The 19,966-nt window shown below is 39.4% G+C and overlaps 1 protein-coding gene across 4 annotated transcripts in view; it reads right to left on the reverse strand.

The window, feature by feature from the left end:
* Positions 1-19,966, reverse strand: part of ARHGEF28 (Rho guanine nucleotide exchange factor 28) — a gene marked incomplete at its 5' end in the record, with an annotated part of 258,133 nt that overhangs the window by 19,578 nt on the left and 218,589 nt on the right. For 3 of the 4 annotated variants that reach the window (XM_079702486.1, XM_079702488.1, XM_079702489.1), the window contains 5 exons: positions 7,333-7,633; positions 9,600-10,067; positions 15,451-15,498; positions 15,593-15,631; positions 18,583-18,683. In XM_079702486.1, the coding sequence (XP_079558612.1) occupies positions 7,333-7,633; positions 9,600-10,067; positions 15,451-15,498; positions 15,593-15,631; positions 18,583-18,683 (957 nt within the window). Of the gene's footprint in view, positions 1-7,204; positions 7,634-9,599; positions 10,068-15,450; positions 15,499-15,592; positions 15,632-18,582; positions 18,684-19,966 lie in introns of those variants that run through there. The other variant, XM_079702487.1, reaches the window with a different exon arrangement.

Raw genomic sequence — 19,966 nt, forward strand, 5'->3', positions numbered from 1 at the left:
CTATCAGCAGGCCACCTCTGAATCACAATTACAATGAATTCTTTCTACCAGGTAGGGATGAAGCTGAAGTTCACCGGATCCCAGAACATGCTTGGCAATTTTTTTTTTTAAAGTTCTGCTAACACTTCCTTCTCTTTTGTACAGATGAGGAATTAAGGCTTAGGAATCACGCAGCAGCCATAGGAGCCCGAGTTAGCATTTGAACTGAGGTTCTCTAACATCAAGCCCAGCACTCCAGGCTGGCAGTGCAGGGGAAGATAACAGGATGACTGCTTCAGAATCACTTAAAGAAAATGTCAGATACACAAATTTGCAGGCCCAGCCAAGTCCTACCGAATCAGAATCTCTGCACAGAGGAATTCATATTTCTATTGCCTGCTCCCAGAAACCATGGTACACAGCCAGCTACAGTAACCACGGTTCTGGTAGCCAATCCCACCCACGGCATCTCACTTCTCATGAGCCTCACAGTTAGAGGGTGGCCCTCTGTAACACCATCACAGGATTTTGGGAGCTGGAGTTGGGGGGCAAAGTCTCTCTGGGTTTTAATACACTGGCCTTAACTCCATCCAGTACACTCAACTCCATTTTTCTAAATTCATCTTTTCACAGAGACTGAATGAATAAAAAGAAAAGTTGTCTTCTTTGAAAAACAGAGACAGCAACCACCATCTCACAGGATGTTGTAAAGGGCAAATGAGACCATGAATTCAAAATGTGCTTTCGAATGGCATGAAGTGCCATATAATATTACATTAATTCACCCAAACGTGAACTAATTGGGATGGAATTTCCAAGCCAAGAGGAATATAAACTTCTCAATTTAAGTGAAAAAGAAAGTACAAGTTAGACCATCTATTTTTAAATAAAGTTTTACTGGAACACAGCTAATCTCATTTTTTTTTTTAACATCTTGATTGGAGTATAATTCCTTTACAGTGGTGTGTTAGTTTCTTAATGTACTGTCTATGGCTGATTTAGAGCTATAACGGCAGAGTTGACTATATGCAACAAAGACCGATGGCCTGAGAAGACTCAAGTCTTCACTGTGTGGTCCTTTAAGGAAAAGTCTGCCACCCGCTCTGAACCAGATGGTCATATTTTTCTTAGGCAAACATAAAACATCAGTCCTTAGCTGAACACCCCACATTTTAGGCAAGTCCTAAAAATTGAATTTTCACGGTTGGATGGACATGGGGGTGAGAGAGGAGACAGTCCCCAGATTCTGATTTGTGGAAGGCATGATGTTTTCTTTGCTCACTTTGGATCATTGTCCCAGGAGTCACTGAGACTGACAGGAGCACGCCTTATCCTTCAGGTATGTTTGGTACCTAAATGGTTACAAACTTTCCTTGCAAAGCCAACCCTTAATCACTTTGAGAGTAAAGCCGCACTGTACTAGAGAGTTCAAATATGTAACCCACAGACCACATACATGTGTATGTACATGTATGTATATATGTACTTGTATGTAGGGTGGGTTTTTTTTTCCCAGGATTTAAGCTAAGGATGACCCAAGGTCAGGCCTAACCCCCTGGAATCCTTCATACTGAGTAGGTTCCCACTTTAGCAGCTTGTTCAAACCAAATTGGAAGCTCGGTGGGGATGAACAGCCAGCCACACGGCTGGCTGGCTGCCTCTGAATCCACCCACCTGCTGGTTTTGCTCTCCTGCTGTGTACTGGGCTCTATTCACTAAGGCGGGATGGCCCTGGCCCAGCTGGCTCACATAGCAAACCTGCCCCCAGAGAACTATGCAGTCAGGAAGTTGGCAGTCAGCACCCCTGGCTCACCAGGCTCTACAAGCAAATGGCATGTTTCCCTTTCCTGGTACAAAATCTGCAAAATCATCTATACTTGTCAGTGAGAAAAATTAAAATTAAGTCTTTGAGCCCAATTATTTATGCTCTTGTCATAACGCAGATGACCGAGAGCAAGCAGTATTATGATTTCCTTTAAAATGTTAACCAAAGTGATAGCCAAGATTCTAGAAGAAAAGATAAAGAGCTGATCAATGATTTCCCAATTTTGACTCCTACAAACTCCCATAGATATATCTGGATAATAACTTGATGTCATATGAATATTCTCAACCCTTCAGCTTTGGTTTTATTTAAGCAATCCAAAATAAAGGCATCTAATATTCCCTCCCAATCAGAGAGAGAGTTCAAAATTCCCAAGGCTCTTTAATTATGGTCTAGGTTTGGGAAAATGTCCTAATGAATATATAGACATTTTTCTGCCCTAATTTCTGTATTGACACAGGTTTGATAACAGATACCTATATCTACAAATATAAAGAATATAGATATTTATCACAATTTTACTGTTACGCATTTTTTTAAACAAAGTTTAGTTCACTTCCCTAACCAAGTTAAAAAAAAAAGCTTAGATTGTTAAATTATAGTTCAAGCTTGGTACATTTTTTAAAAAATTAAAGCTTTCATGGCACCTAAAAATAGCAAAGAGAAAATAACAATTTTATCCTGTGTTAAAGGCTGAATTGTGTCTCCCCCGAATTCATATATTATAAAGTCCTAACCCCCATTACCTCAAAATATATTCGAATATAGAGCCTTCAAAGAAGTAATTAAGTGAGGTCATTAAGGTGGGTCCTAATCCAATACGGCTGATGTCCTTTAAGAAGATGAAATTAGGACACAGATTTGCACAGAGGGAAGACCATGTGAAGACAGGGAGAAGACAACCCTCTATAAGCCAAGAAGAGAGGCCTCAGAAAAAGCAACCCTGCCAACACCTTGATCTTTGACTTCCAGCCTCCAGAACTTTATTATGGCAGCTCTAGCAAACTTATACATCCACCTTTTCAAATACTTCTTTGTCACTGAAGTTTATATTATCTAATGCCAGCTTCAGTTTTATGGGAAATTGCCTGTAGGTCTTTAGCAAAGCTTCCTTCCACACAGATTACACAAATAAGGTACCCATTTCTGAATTATAGAATATTTTTAAAACATTAGAAATTATCACATACTCACTTCTTAAAGACTATTACTTAAATACTAACTACAGCATAGCCTTTTATTTGGAAATTTTCTATCCTATTTCCATAGGTAAAAAACATGTCATTGAAAATTTAACGCAGCTGTCTGTATTTAAAAAAATATAACAACATTGCCAAGATGAAGTATTCTGAATACAATGCTTTGAATTTGAAAATATTTTGATGGGCACCAAATTCTAACAAGCAGCAAAGCGAAAAACTCTTCTGGAATCCAAACTTGATAAAGTTATTCTTTTTCCAATGTCAACTACGTGACTAAGGCATGAAATTTGGTTCTCGATTTAAATTTTATCATATGCATTATGGCAAAACTATGATGCTTTAACTACATTGAAAAGGAACTTTTTAGGTAACCTGCAAATATTGAGGTACAGATAAAAATATAACTGAAAAGGGAGACTAAGAAGATTTCAGATTAATTATCATACCAGAAAGTATTTTCTCTGTTGATTAATGAAAAAAAAGGCAAATATAAACTAAAAGAGACATTGAGTAAATAGTCCTAGAATTCTAAAGCTAGGAGAGAAAAAAAAGGCACAGAAAGAATGTTTTTTGTTGGTTTTGCCTTTAAGAAGACTAATACAGTTGAGCATTTCATGGGGCCAATTACATAGCAATTGTCCTACGGGGACTATATTGTTTAAAGAAATTCAAATTTTCTGTAGCCTTGGCTAGTATCCCTCAGAGGAGTGCAGATTAAGTTCCTAAACCAACCATCTCTTCCACTAAAAATAAAATCAAATACCGATTTGGATCTAATGTTCAAACATCAAGAATTTTGTTCATGAGACAACTTCCAAAACTGGAAAGTAAAGTTCTTTATAAAGTATTACCTTAAAAAATATTTACAAGTAACACAGGGGTATTGTTAGGCAACACTAGAGAAACAAATGATCCTTAACAAAATGTGTCTTATGGGAAAAAAGTGAAGCTAAAGGGTATTTATATCTGAAGATCCTCAGAGCTCATGCAAGCACTGGCCACCACAGCCCAAATGATTGAGAAATATTTTCCAAATGGTAATATTAAAAAAAGAAGGAAGGGACGAAAACAACAACAAAGAACTGGGCCTTCATCCTGAACATCCTGCCAGATATTACAATAGGATTTATTCTGGTTCTACTCCAACTTCTTTTAAAAGGACAATTCAAAACAGCATTCTAGAAATTAACAACGTGCAGTGTAATGGTTCAGAGCATGGGCTCCGGAACCAGTCTTCCCAGTTCCTCTCTGGCTCTGCTATTTACTAGCTCTGTGGCCTTGGACAAGTCACTGAACCTCTCTGTGCCTCAGTTTCCCCCCTCAAATGCAGATAATAACAGAACCATCTCAGTGGGTGGTTCTGAGTACTAAATGAATTTCTCCATGTCAAACCTTAGCACAGTGCTTGAAATTTGGCAAGTGTCATATAAGCGTCAGTGGTGGCAGTGGTGATGGAGATATGGAAAAACCAACTGGAACACGAAGAGCACAGTAAAATGTCTGGTGAAGCTGGCTTGAAAAAACTAAATGAAAACTCCAATCTAGGTGACAGCTAAACACGTTAGAGAATTTTATTTACATACAATTTTTTCCACTTACTGTTCCCAAAATTCACATTTCCACTGATCTGAGCTGCTCTTAGGCACCCAGTACAAGACCAGACAAAAGAGCAAAGCATTCTTTAAGGAGCTGCCTGAAAACAGCTGACCTTAGGGCCTACTGATGAAACCAAACCACGGTTAAACACACATTTAACAAAAACACCAGCCAAGAACAGGAGAGGCAAACTTCGTTAGCCAGGTCATCACTGATGACCACTCGCACAAAGATACAGGAGCAAATGTGAAAGCAGGGGACATTGACATGGCACCATCCTTGATTCTAGCACATGGACTGTCCCCCTCTCCACCAGCACAGCCTGGACTGGTTTCTTCTGGTCTCCTCCTGTCACCCCCTCCCGCCTCCCACCCCCTCCCCACCGGCCTACGTGGACAGCACAAGCAGAGTCTAGTGAAGACCACCATCAGTGGCTTATTTTGAGCTACTTTTTTTTTTTTTTTTTTTTTTTTATTTTTGTTTTTTGCGGTATGAGGGCCTCTCACTGTTGTGGCCTCTCCCGTTGCAGAGCACAGGCTCCGGACGCGCAGGCTCAGCGGCCATGGCTCACGGGCCCAGCCGCTCTGCGGCATATGGGATCCTCCCGGACCGGGGCACGAACCCGTGTCCCCTGCATCGGCAGGCGGACTCTCAACCACTGCGCCACCAGGGAGGCCCTTGAGCTACTTTTGATTCTAAGAACCGTGAAAGCTCTGGAGTGGCTTGAACAATTTTATCTGGCCCTGACAACCCTCTTAAGAATATAATATCCAATTTTCATTCCACTTCCCTACCACCTCCTTAATCTCTGACTTTCTTCTCTCTCCTCCAGAAACTGCTTATCACGCTTAAGTAAACAAACGTAAATAGGGTTTTCTGACCAGTTGCAAAACTCCGGCGCTTGATAGCCCACACTGCATTTCTGATCTAATCCCTCCTGCACACCCCAGGACGCTCCTGAGAGAGGAAGGCCAGAGTTGATTTTGCTCTGTTCTATCAATGTCCTGAGTGTCCTTGGCCTACACTGGACACAACATCTGAAGCCGAAGCACGTTTTCTCAGCATTTCCCTGGGCTATATTTAATTCCTTACATGTGGAGACACTGGTTTTGTATATAATTACTGTTTATTTCCTTAGTACATGTGCTGTCTCCTGTATGCAGGCTGCCAAATGTTTAAAAGCTTTCTACTCTAAAGCACAAGTCAACAGAAAAAGGTAGGAGATACAGAAAAAGCAGAAATACTTCTTTCAAACAAAAGTGGAATGTGGTTTAACTCAAACTGAGTTTCTGAATTACCCCAAAGCCAGTAGGCAAAATCACAGTGACAACACAGAAAGCACTGCAGACAGCAACTTAATGAATCCAACACAGCAAAGCAACATGTATCAAGAGAAGGCATTCTTATAACTGATTCACTTTGTTATAAAGCAGAAACTAACACACCATTGTAAAGCAATTATACTCCAATAAAGATGTTAAAAAAAAAAAAAAAAAAAGAAGGCATTCTGCAATATGGTCTCTGTAGTGTTAGGGCTGCAACGTAATACATTAAAGGGGTTACACTTTGCTACATTCTGCCCATTTTTTAAACCCCAATTCACTGTTCCATTTTTTTCTTTTTTATTTAAGGAATACTTGAAACGATACTTAAAGAACTATTTCATTCTCTCTTATATGCTGACAAGAAATAAGAATGTTACAGCAATGACTGAACAATGTAAAGAATTATCCACCACTAAGAATCAACATAATTTGGATTAGTAATACATCTACTTTCAGGCAGTGTCAGAATTATTCCTCTCTAATTCGGAGAAGCTGAACGCACTTAAACCTTTTCATTGCTGACAAATTATCCTACTGACAAACTAAGAATAACTATGAAGCATGGAAACCAATCTCTGTCCAGTTCTGAAGATCTCTATACCACTGCTTGTTTCATGTTTCTGAAACATTTTGCTGTCGGTGATTTATTTCCCATCCATGTGGCCAGCCATTTGTTTATTCTATTGCATGCCATCTGTTTTTCGGTAGAGAGGTTTTGAGTTCTTCTCATTCCCTACCTCATATCCCACAGAAAACAATTTATAATAGACATAGATTTAAATCATTTGGATTCATATGGAGTTGGTAACTTGAGCTGCCTTTCATTTATATTTGGCAAATGCTTTAATGGGATTAGCAAATTGCGTCATTATGAGGTACTTATGGAGACACAACACCTTTTTTTTTTTTTTTACAATGACAAATGATGTTAACAGTTTCATTTGGGGTATTTAACGACAGTACAGAAGATTTTACTAACGTTGCAGGAAATTGCCCCGAGAGACAATACAGCCCTACCACAAACCCTGTCCATATCTTTTATTTCTGAGAGTCAACAAGTATGTGTGTCAGGATGTGGTTGGGTCTACAGTGAGGAATAAATATCAAGTTGCTTCACTTTTCAAGGGAAGTTATTATTTAACCCACAGACCTAAAAACCCTGTCTGGTTCTCACATCTCAGTGGCATCCTCTAAGCCCTCCAACCATGGTCTAGTTGTCTCAATACTCACAAGCGATGGCCCTCAGACTTGCCCAAAGAAAAGTTTATGCCACAAACTCCAGCTCATCAGCACCAATTTATTCCCATTCTAGGGCCCACTTTGATTTGCTCTAAAGAACAGCCAACCATTCAGAAAAACAGCTCCTTGTGGAAACTATACAGATGATGTTTAAAGTATTAATTACCATTTTTACAAGAATCCTTGCTGCTTTGGTGGAGAGGGGGTATCTGATGACAGGACCCAGCGGCTATCCACAGTTCATGGCTGACGTCCAAGGGCTGAGAAATGTTCATCTTGAGGTCTACTTGATTTTCACTAGTCCTTACCAAATCGGAATGAGATATACTTGGGGGGTAAGTGGCATCCTGATGGATATCTGCTGGAGTCGGTTTGTTCAAAGTGTTAAGTGACATTTGCACTAAAGCTTCATTGATGAAGAATGAATTTTCATGACATAAACCCTCAGATTGATTAAGTTCCATTACCTGTGTAAGAAAAAAGAAAAAACACAATAATTCTTCCAGCAATTTGCACCAGTTTTATAAAGCATTTATTCCTAACAGAATTTAGCAATCAAGATTTTAATGAGTGAGGTGGAGAAGGATATTTACAGGATTTTAATGAGTGAGGTGGAGAAGGATATTACCCTTGACTCCCTCCTCCCATCCCCTTTTAATGAGCTATTACCAAAAACTTCAATTGGCAACGCACAGCATATCTTAAAAGAAATAAAAATCAAATGAAAAGACATGTGCAGCTGTGTGCTCACTGCCATTAAAGTGTTTCTACTTTAAGGGAATAGCATTTTCACTTTTGCTGAATAAAAGTTGAAGACATTCATGTATATATAAAGTATTTGCAATAAATATAATTTAGCCAACTTGAAAGGAAAGTCAAATATAACACAGATCACTCTTAGAAGCTTGTCAACTTTTACAACTTTAAGTACAGTATTTACAATAGCCAGGACATGGAAGCAACCTAAATGTCCATCGACAGATAAATGGATAAAGAAGATGTGGCACATATATACAATGGAATACTACTCAGCCATAAAAAGGAACGAAACTGAGTTATTTGTAATGAGGTGGATGGACCTAAAGTCTGTCATACAGAGTGAAGTAAGTCAGAAAGAGAAAAACAAATACCGTATGTTAACGCACATATATGGAATCTAAAAAAATGGTACTGATGAACCTAGCGGCAGGGCAGAAATAAAGACACAGATGTAGAGAACGGACTTGAGCACACAGCGAGGGGAAGGGGAAGCTGGGATGAAGTGAGAGAGTGGCACTGACATATATACACTACCAAATGTAAAATAGCTAGCTAGTGGGAAGCAGCTGCATAGCACAGGGAGATCAGCTCGGTGCTTTGTGACCACCTAGAGGGGTGGGATAGAGAGGGTGGGAGGGAGGCTCAAGAGGGAGGGGATATGGGGATATATGTATACTTATAGCTGATTCACTGTTGTACAACAGAAACGAACACAACTTTGTAAAGCAATTATATTCCAATAAAGATTTTTTTTTTTTTTTTTTTTTTTTTTGCCGTACGCGGGCCTCTCACTGCCGTGGCCCCTCCCACTGTGGAGCACAGGCTCCGGACGCACAGGCTCAGCGGCCATGGCTCACGGGCCCAGCCGCTCCGCGGCATGTGGGATCCTCCCGGACCAGGGCACGAACCCGTGTCCCCTGCATCGGCAGGCAGACTCTCAACCACTGTGCCACCAGGGAAGCCCCCCAATAAAGATATTTTAAAAAAGAATATAAAAAATAAAAAGTATCTATGTGCACATAGTACAGAAAAGTAAACTCTTGGAACAAATGGAATTGTCAAGCATGGTTAGAGTGGGTGCAAAATGAAACACGGAACTTTTGGAAAGGCTTTATCCTGCCCAAATATTAATTAGTATACTACTTATGTTAACTGTCATGAGTGAAATGGATTTTGAATTTATGAGGTCAAATTTACAAAAAGAGAATAAGCTTGCAATAACGGAATAGTAGTGTACTTGTTACATTCAGTACCTATGGACATTAATAGCTTAACTGATCTGCTGAAAGGTAAATCTACACATAGCGCTGAAGACTGGAGCATATACAGGGGAGCTTGAACTACAGCATGCTCACGGTGAGCATGCCTCCAGGGTAAAGCTTGCCTCACTGGTACAACTCTTGTCTGTATTTCTTCCCTCGGGTAAGGGGGGTCTCAGAGTACAATGAACCCATGATCCAGCAGCACCCGGACTTTTCACGTGTCCATACTTCAAGTCAAGGTGCATATGTATTGTCTCTAAAGGGTCCCAGCTTTTGTTACCTACACACCGAGTAACTCTTGTGAGCTCTCACACAAGCAGCGAAAAAGACAGACGTGGGGTCAGTGGCTCCGGAACCACCACGACCACGGCCGTCTCACACGCTGCTTCCGCAAGCACAGGGAGACCCGTACCTCCACGCCTCCTCCAGGCAACGCGGCGGGAAGGCTCCTCTGCCGGCTGTGCTTCCAACCGCGCAGCAGGCTCTTCTGGGCCCGCATCCTCTCCCTCTCCCTCTCCACCAGGCGCTGGCCCTCCCGCAGCCGCTCCAGGCTCTGCTGGTACTCCTGGCGCTGCTGGTCCAGCTGCCCCCGGCTGCTCAGCAGCAGCGCCTCCTGCAGCCGGCACTCCCTCTCGCGCTCCTGCAGCCGGCTGGCCTTGGCCTCCTGCGCCCGCTGCAGCTGGTCGCACCTGCGGTGCCAGCGCTGCTGGTCCTGCTGGAACTGCTGCTGCAGCTTGTGGAGGTTGGCCAGCTCCTCCCGCCGCTTCTCCTGGTCCTGAAAGGAGCTGCCTCGGAAAGAGGGGCCGGGGGACAGACCCTCCTCCTGCTGGAGAGCCAGCCTGTGGACCTCAATGTGGCTATCCTGAACGGTCAAGGCGGCCTGTCCGAGCAGAGGGCAAAAAAAGCAAAGGCGTCCGTACCTGTGTGCACCTTGGGTTGGTACCACCTCAAGAGCATGACCAAATTATTTTCTCTGAATATTTCTGTCCTTGTTCTAAGTTACCTCCTGAGACTGACCTTGGCACTTCAAATAGGCTTGTCTGCATTTCCTTAGTGGTATGGCCTGGAATTTATACACAAAATAAATAAAGCACAGAAGCAATACTCATCCCCTCTTTGGGAAATGCGGTTTGTTGCTGGTTGTTGGATAATATTTAAGCAATAAGAATTCAGTACCTAAATTCACAGGACTCTGCATTCCTGTGCTATGCCTCATTCTCTTTCTGAGGTCTTGACAGTCAGTAATTCAGGAGAATTTAAGAATCTATATAAATCTGGTAGTCCCCTTTGAGTCTCAAACCAGAAATTACTTAAGCTATATGACATACATGAAGACATAAAAATAAAAGTCAGCCACTTGGAAGCTTTGCTAAATAAACTTTTTTATAATATAATGCCCAAGAATAGCAGTTAATATCATGTTTAGGAGATGTATAAGTGGTAAAGCTAGTCTCATTACTGTTATTTCTTTGTATTATAGCAGGAAGGTCACGCACAAAACACTAAGCTGAAATTCATTTGTTTAATAGAGTGCTAAAAGGAGGCTGGACTGCTTCAGGGGACATAGGTACTCTAAAACCCAGAGGACATTACCAACCAGGGACACAGATAACTCTAAAACCCAGAGGACATTACCAACCAGATTAAAAAAACATTTTTGAGTTACGGCATCTGCCTACAAAAAATTTGGCAGTATCACAGGAAATAACTGCCAAGTTTTGCAAGGATTCCACAAAACAAAACAAAAAAAATCTGTAAATGCCCCTGGAAGCTTTTAATTTTAAAAGTCCCCAGTGAAAGCACAAAGAAACAGAAAAGGGACAAATTGAAAATGGCCACATACTGGGTATGTGTGTGTATGTTGTGACTCGTTATGAGAAATTATTACTCTCCTAGGGATAAATTCTCATTTTTCTTTCCTAAAAATTTAAAAAGCTGTCCATGTAACAGATGCTGGGAAGATGGGGATTTGACCATTAGTTATTTGTTAACTCAGCAGTTTCCCACGCTTTTGAAGGTTAAAGAACTAAGGTATATTTTAAATTGGTATTTGTCTTAGAGTAAGACTCAAAAATGTATTCAGTGGGGCCTTTTGAAATAAACTTCATGTTTTTAAATTTGAAAATCAATTCAAAAAATTTCAAATTCACATGAATATTTGATTAATGTCTTTTAGCAGTTATTATAAAGAAAACAATGATACCATTGAGAATAGGTACTAATAACTCTGATATTTAAATATGAAATAATAAGCCATTCAGGACTCTGTTGACCTGGCTAAAGCAAACTGTAGACTGCACATCACCACTTAATTCTAATAAATCCTAAGGGCATCATCAGAGTAAAACAAACAAACAAAAAATCTAACATTTTATATGCCAAAACTGCTACAGGCAATGGTAACGCTCATGTAAGGATTACAATTAGATTAATTAAATGCTACCATGAAGTATTCTTCATATATATTTAACATTTGGGATAAGACTACTCCCTTCTGTAGCAGAGAGGTGAAATTTGAAGACTGGATATTCATCTTCACATTTAAAGTTTACATTTACATTTAGGACAGAGAATAACACTTGCTTTTGAAGTTTAGGAAAATTCCCAATTCACTCTCTCTCCTTTTCTTTTTTTAATTATATTGAAGTATAGTTGATTTACAATGTTGTATTAATTTCTGCTGTACAGCAAAGTGATTCAGTTATACATGTATATTCGCTCTCTCTTAATTTTTCTCAGCTGAACTGTGTCCTTTCCTTTCTGCCTTGCCTATACCTCATCTCTAACTCTATTCTTCTAACATAGGATCAAATTTCATTTTCATCTGATTCAAAAATCCTTTGTAAAAACTTTAATCATGCATAAAACATTCAGCTTCAAAAGAGATGACTGTGCCATGAACAGAAATCTTTGAGAGCCCATATCCTTAGACCAGCTCAAAAGGTTTAAGAGAACCCACTATAGAATTTGGTATTTGCTTCAGTGTTGCAAAAACTAGGTCATTTAGGTCATCCAGCTTTTCTGAACCTGGAATCCACAGAGGGCTGCATTCAAGCTTGAAAAGAAGAGATATGACCTTGTGAGTGTTTTCATCAGGCAACACAAGCTGGGACACTCAATGTTTTCATCTCCCAAAAGTTAATGAACTGCACGCAAACTATACCCCTTCTCAGTTAAAGTTTAAAAGAAAGAATATTTGTTTTACATGAGAAATTAATCTCTAAGACCATCTACCCCAGACCAGCATATCTAATATAAGACACTAAAGGCATTCCCACTAAATCTAAATATGACAAGGATGCTTACTATCGCTACTATTATTTAAGACATTTCAGAATTTCTAGCCAAAGCAGTAAGCCAAGAAAATGAAATTGATATAATTATTGAAGAGTAGCCAAAATACCACTACTTTCAATTTTTTACTTTCTACTTGGAATACTCCAAAGAATCAACAGAACAACTATTAAAACAAAAAAACAAAAATTCAGTGAGTTGGCCAGTTAAAAAATATATAAAACACCAATACCTGTATTTATACCAGCAACCAACATTGGGCAAACAGAATGAAAAAAAAAAAAATTCCATTCACAATAAGAACAAAGAGACAAAAATATCCAGGAATAAACTTAGCAGAAAAAAAAAGTACCTAAATGAAGACAATTACAAAGCTTTCCAGCAGAACATAAAATAACATGTTCTCAGACAAGAGAACCAATTATTGCAAAAGTGTCAATTCTCCCCAATCTAATTCATAAATATAGTAATATTTTAATTTAACTGTCTCAGTAGAAGATTAAGAAATTTGTCAGACTGATTCAAAAGCTCTTATGAAAGAACATATAGACAAACATGGAAAATAATAAGAGGAGACTGTCATGCATTCAAATGTAATCCAAAACTTTAATAAATAAGATAGTGGTACTAGATCAAGAATAGGAAGATGATCAATAGAACATAAAAGAAGTCTTGATGCAAAGTATTAATAAGAAAACAGCAAATGTAGCATGATATTTTTTTCTGGTAAAAACTTAAAATCAGACTTTTATTTTCCTTATTTTCTTTTAATATTCAATAGGTATAAGATATGAAATATGAATGACAATAAACCAGTGGGGAAAAGTTTAATTTCAGTAGTAACCAAAAGAATGCAAATTAAGATCATGAGCTAACTTGACCTATTTTCAAATAGAAATTTCCATTACTTCAACATTTTCAAATTGGCAACAAGTTGTCCATATTACCCTATTGTAAATTTTTCCAGGTGTATGTAATCTATGTCCATGTCCCCTTTTTTTTTGCTGATAATGATTTTTTCATGCCTTTTTCTTTTTTTCTCATTAATATCAATATGAGGTTTTAAAAATTTTACTAATGTCCTAAAAGAAACAATATCTGAATTTTATTGATCTTCTCTATTATTTATTTTCTATATAATTTATGCTAACTTTATTTCTTCCTTCCCTCTACTTTCTTTGGATTTTATTTTTAACTTTTTGAGATAGATGCATAACTTATTGACTTTTAGCTTTTCTTCTTTTTGAATATGCGCTTTTTAAAGCTCTAAATTTTCTCTAAGCATGACTCTAACTGTATCCTACATATTTTGATACTTAGTAATTTTATTATCCTTCAGTTAAAACTATTTTAAAATCTTCAATATATTCTCTTCATTGAGTCCTGATTTACTTAAGCATATATTTTCTTAATTTCTAAATCAACAGGAATATTCTAGTAGAATATTTGATACTGGTTTCTAAATTAATTGCACTGTGACCCTAGAATATACTTTGTATGATTTTAGTTGCTTGAAATTTGTAGAGCCCTACTTTGTGGTCCATAATATGGTAAATTTTTGAAATGTTCCAGGTGTACTTAAAAAGAATGTGTATTATTCAGTTTTTGTGTGTATTATTTTATGCATGTTAATTAGGTCAAGTTTACTCTTCCTGTTATTCCACTGCAGCCTTACTGATTTTCTGTTCGTTTTTATTATAAAGAGAAATGTGTTATAATCTTAAAAAAAAAACCCTTAAAATCAGACTTTTATTTTCCTTATTTTCTTTTACTATTCAACAGGTATAAGATATGAAATATGAATGACAATAAACCAGTGGGGAAAAACGTTTAATTTCAGTAGTAACCAAAAAAAAATGCAAATTAAGATCATAAGCTAACTTGACCTATTTTCAAATTGAGGACAAGTAGAGAGGGGTGCTGATTATTTTGGCAATGTCTATCAAAAACCTCAAAAAATAATTTCAGTAATTTATCCTAAGGAAACACTCACATATGTTCAAAGAGATCAGTGCACAAGGATGTGTGCTAGACTGTTATTAACACAAAAGTATAAACTATGAGGAACGGATAAATTCTATAGACCTGAATATTATTCAACCATTAAAACTCGTGCTATAGAGACAAGTGATGACATAGAAAGGTACAGGTTCCAAGAGTGTGTATAAAATGATTCAAAAAACTAGAGGGATACATACCCCTATGACAACAGTAATTCTCTCACAAAATCACAAGTCATTTTACTTTATTTACCTGTATCAAGATTTTCTATAAATTTGTCTATAAACATTGCTTTCACATCGTTTTAAAATGTTTTTTAACTCACAAATTAAGCAACTAGATGTATTCAGCCTTTCTTGTGCAGGACCTAAGGGATCATCCAGCCTTAGAGTCCTCATTTTCACAATGCCTGTCTTTCCTGGACAGACAGTGAGCCATCTGATGGTAGACTTTGTGGACCACTTGTCCTTGTGTGCTTGGCCCTCATCATGGTTCCAGGCCCAGAGAGGGAACTCAATAAATGTTAGGTGGATGAACCAATAAAACAGTGAAAGAGCATATGAATTATTTAACTGCCCCAAAGGACTAAGGCCACATGTGGAAGTGAAAAAAGTTTAGGTGTGAATTTAAGTTTTCACCAGAAAATGTGAAGTCATGCTATACTCACCTAAGAAATTCATTCATTCATAAACTTCAAGCCAAATCATACTCATCAATATATTTTTAAAGATATGAACTGTTTTATGGTTTCAAAGAAGAACGGTATAAACTGTAGTAGTGGTGATGCCTCAGGATTACAAAACCAGGTGAAGCTCAAAGCATCTAGCTGAGTTACACTTGGGGTGAGGCTTGGTGTTCTTTTAAGATCATTCACTACCTCTCAAATGTTCTAATTTTTAAAGTCCAGAACTCATCGAATAAAGTGAGTTGCATGAAGAGAAACATTCACAGGGTCAAAGCATAGTTACCTGAAGGCTATATAAGAGACGGGTTAAATTCTGGATCGCTTGTATAATCTGAAAAATAAGATTGTGAGTGTCAAATTTTTGAAAAAGCATTCTTTATCCACAAACAAAGGATGGTAACATATTTAAGGTATGCAGAGCTCACCTCTGACTGTGAAGAACCTGGGAAACTTCTATATTCCACCTAAAATACATAAAAACATAAGAAAATGAACACACTCTACTCTTGAAAAGCTGCACTGTAGTGTTCCACAGTATATGACCTCAAGGAAATCACTTCTCTAAACTCTTCCATAGTGACTGTTTCCTCCCAGAAATCAAAACCTGTAGAATAAACCACCACTTGATGAGAGAGAACCCCCTCTGTACAGACTTGGTATCTGAGATGCATAGCAACTTTCCACCCAGCCATCCCTTAAAACACCCAGGGAAGATGGTCAAGGAGCACTGCAGGCTCTAAGTGACAATGTTTATCTCGTGCAAACCGTATTGTAAATGGAGCTCTCTGCGCCCAGGTTGAAGCTGTCTCCTGGGCCCAGCTTCCATCCTGGAGGCCAGATTTGGAAGCTAGAGATCATCATGGCTGGTCTCTAACTCACTTTGAGATTTACAAAGCCACAATAGACAGTGTTTGGGAGGAGAAACCAGACCCAGAGGTAGCCCAAAGGAGAGCGCTCAGCTGGTCAGCTCCAGGTCCCCCCTCTCAGAGCTCACTGGGCCCATGCATGAGCGCCTTAGTAGAAGCCCTGTCAGCAGAGGCCTTGAATGAGGCCACAGGAGACCATGTGCTCCCGGGGGGATGCATCTCTACCTCACTCATTGCCTCTCCACTGCACACATCGGGGGCACATGTGGATAGTGAGGGTTTCCAGTTTTCAGAATTCAACATTTGTCTATTTGTTTATTGTCTCTTTTCTCTCGTTAGGATGTAAGCCAACGAGCAGCAAGATTTCATCTGTGTATTCAGTACTGTACCTGCAAACCTAAAAACGCTGCCTGGCATGTAATGGACACGCACACTCCATTCTATAGATCAAGAGTGAGGGGCCACTAGGCCCTCCACACCTCACGCCATGGGGATCATCAGATTCCCTGCCCTCCTACGGTCTCCTGCACACCACTTGTGGTCTTGTCTGAGCAGCTTTAAATTGAAACCTCAGGAAACGGTTCTCAGGTAACCTGAGACTTGTTGAATTCAGTTAGCTCAGGCTGATGAGGCCATGATGAGCTAGCCAGGTCTTTTCTTCCCACCCCTCACCGTTCCCCAACACTGCCCATGAAAGACATCATTACTAAGTAGCACCTCCAACAGGGGAAGGACAAACGATGGGAAAGGAGATGAAGTTTAGTCATTAGATCTGCGCCCAACCCTCAGGAAGATAACCGGGGCTGAGAACCCCTGTTCTGTAGTGAGTTCTGGAGTTCTCTCTGCTCTTCTGGTTCTGTCCTTGCTCCACATTCCACTGCTTTTGCAATAAAAAGATTGTATGGGATATAATTTTTATATTCTACACACATAAGAAACATAGACATGAGCTGGATTATGCTACATGTAGTTACTTATTCCCAAGATCCACTTGGTTGGATACCAGGCAGGAATTTTGAACATCATCTCTGTAATGGAGTTCGTCTGCCACCTTGTGGTGAATGTGCATAGCTGCAGTAGGTGCTTTACACACTGGATATTTTGCCATTTGGGTTACAAATCAGTAATTTTGAAAAATCCTTTCAGAAATGCTTTTTTTTTTTTTTTTTAACCTTACCATATTAAGAAAGATAATTACAAAATCCCCATCATATGCTTCTTTAAAGTGTGATTTCAAATGATCCTGCCGTGTATGTCAGTTCATTTCGTTTCTCAAAATGCCTTATGAATGGCAACATTTTCCAGGTAGGTTCATCCAAAGAGGACCCTGAACATGTAACCTCTTACCTGTCACTGAATCATGGAAGGGGAGGGCTTTAGGGGTGGGAGCCACCTCAGCTTTCCATTCAAGGGAAAGCTGTTCCTACTCAACCCTCCCCCAACTTCCCCCCCTAGTAACGTAAAAGCAGCTGGAAGCTACAGACTTGAAAGTGAAGTCTGCCCTGAAAAGGATGGAAAAGCAGGAATGTTTTAAGAAGAAATAAGTTAGAAAGCTCAGAGTCAGAGTAAGTGGAGTAAACTCTAACGACTATTTTCATTTTGGCCTATGAAGTTTAAAAAAACACTAAATCACAGCCATCTTTTTTATGGCTCTTAAAATATCTTTGGTTTCTCAGTCATATGTAATATATACAAAAATACATATGATATACGAAACGTTACATAAAGATCTGACAGATGTCATCTTCCCACATTAACACACAGTGGTATCTGGTAATGTGCCTAATTCGATTTTAGATAAAGTTAAAACTCTTGAGCCCCAGATAATCCTGGGAAGGCCCACTAGTCACTTCTCAAAATCATATTCTTATTCCCTCTCTCTCTCTGACATCTCAGTTTCATTTGACGTTAACAGAAAATTTCATGCATTTAATGTTTAAAAGAGTGTGTTATAACCTATGTGTATAGTACGTAAAAAAAAAGAAGAGGCGTTTGGAATCACTTTGCCCCAGAGCAGAAATTGGTTAGGTTGATTACAAGTCTATCACAAAAAGGCAGGTGACAACAGGGGTGGTGACAGGAAAACAATCGTAAAGGAGAGGAAGGTAAAAGAAAGTGAAGAAGCCAGAACATTCCAAAGTCAAAACTGTTTCTGCCACTTTAGCACCAACTGGTTGCATAAGGGCCTGGATGTCCAGGACCACCTCTCAGCCAAGAGTTACTGTATGTAGTGGGTGAAAAGCTCGAGGTTTGCAGGGCGGAAAGTGAGACCAGAAGCAAAAGCGCAGACACACAAATAAACATTTGAGTTTTAAATCTTTTTAATAACTTTTCATTTGTTTCTTGGTTTACACCTACACGATATCAGAAAAGCAAGAACATTTTAAGAAGAAAAAAGTTGGAAAGTTTAAGTACGGATACTGAAATTGAGAACAATGCAGGAAAACACTTGCAGACTATTCACTGCCGTGGACACACCAGGAGCTGAGGTTGTTTTATTACACAAAGTAGTAACCGGTGCTGTTTACTAACAAATCAGTTCACAATACCTTCTCCCCCGCATCAGAGACCGCCAGGTCGGTTCCCACACCCTGGGTCCCAGGATCCACATCCCAACAGCCTCTTCCTCCTGTCCCTTCTGTGACTAGTGCTGGAAGCACACCATTGAGACAGAAACAAAAAGGACATCATCAAACATCAGCCAGTAGACTGGGTTCTTTGTACTCAGCTGACACGTATTCCAAGATAAGAAACATCACAACATCACATGTATAGAATATTCTTATAAGAGGTGCTAAAAAAGTACAGAGCAAAGTGCAGAGTCCCTGCCCCCAGGGAGCTTACACACTAGTAGATGCCAAACTGACCCACAGCATCCATTGTCACCCATCTTTTTACTTTTCTTTCTTTCTAGCGGAGAGATGTTTGTGGGACCAAAAGGGTAGGCTTCTGCATCTCACTTTCACTTAATAGGAAAAGCCGCCTGGGGAGGGTTAAATTGAAAACAGGCACCATAGAAGAAAATCAAGGGCTGGCAGGCCAGGTCTAAGGAGACAGGTCTGGGAAAGGCTCCCTTAGGGCCAGTACAAGAGCAGCAGACCTTAAACAAGGTTAGAAGGGAGGCATCCAATGGCAGGAATGAAACGTCTTTCTAAGCAGGTGAAGACGGCTAATACTTTATGAGCTCAGAGTCATACAAACTGAGAAGCTGCCCTTATCTCCAAATAACTTAATTTTTTTTTTTTTTTTTTTTTTTTGCGGTATGCGGGCCTCTCACTGTTGGGGCCTCTCCTGTTGCAGAGCACAGGCTCTGGATGGGCAGGCTCTGCGGCCATGGCTCACGGGCCCAGCCGCTCCGCGGCATGTGGGATCTTCCCGGACCGGAGCACGAACCCGTGTCCCCTGCATCGGCAGGTGGACTCTCAACCACTGCACCACCAGGGAAGCCCAAATAACTTAATTTTTAAAATAATTTCCAAGTGTGTTTTTTCCCTCACAATTCTTACTTATGCTGTAAATTCACAAATACTGTAAATACTGTATATTTAACATATGAAAACACAGAGATATTTCTAGTCCAGAGATATGTTTAAGTACCAAATACAGATTTCACGCCAACCATTAAATCTCCATTGGTGGGATTTTATTTCTTTACCCACGTGAACTCAGTTAAAATGTATACCATGCTCAACTTGCACATATTAAAACTAGACTTTCCAAAGCCCTTTCACACACACAGAGTCTCACTGGAACCATGTCCAATCAGGACCCTGGTGAAATAGATATTCGCTTTGTGACAGTGCTATCTTGAAACTTCATTACTGATGAAGGAAATACTTTTTCTTTACTTCAATTAATTAGAAAACACTTTGGGAAATGACAGTCCTCTAAGATTCCAAAGGCCTCTTTTGTTTAAGCAGAAATAGCTTCAAA

Source organism: Hyperoodon ampullatus (assembly GCF_949752795.1).
Source record: "Hyperoodon ampullatus genome assembly, chromosome: 4".
In the NCBI taxonomy this organism is placed as follows: Eukaryota; Metazoa; Chordata; class Mammalia; order Artiodactyla; family Ziphiidae; genus Hyperoodon; species Hyperoodon ampullatus.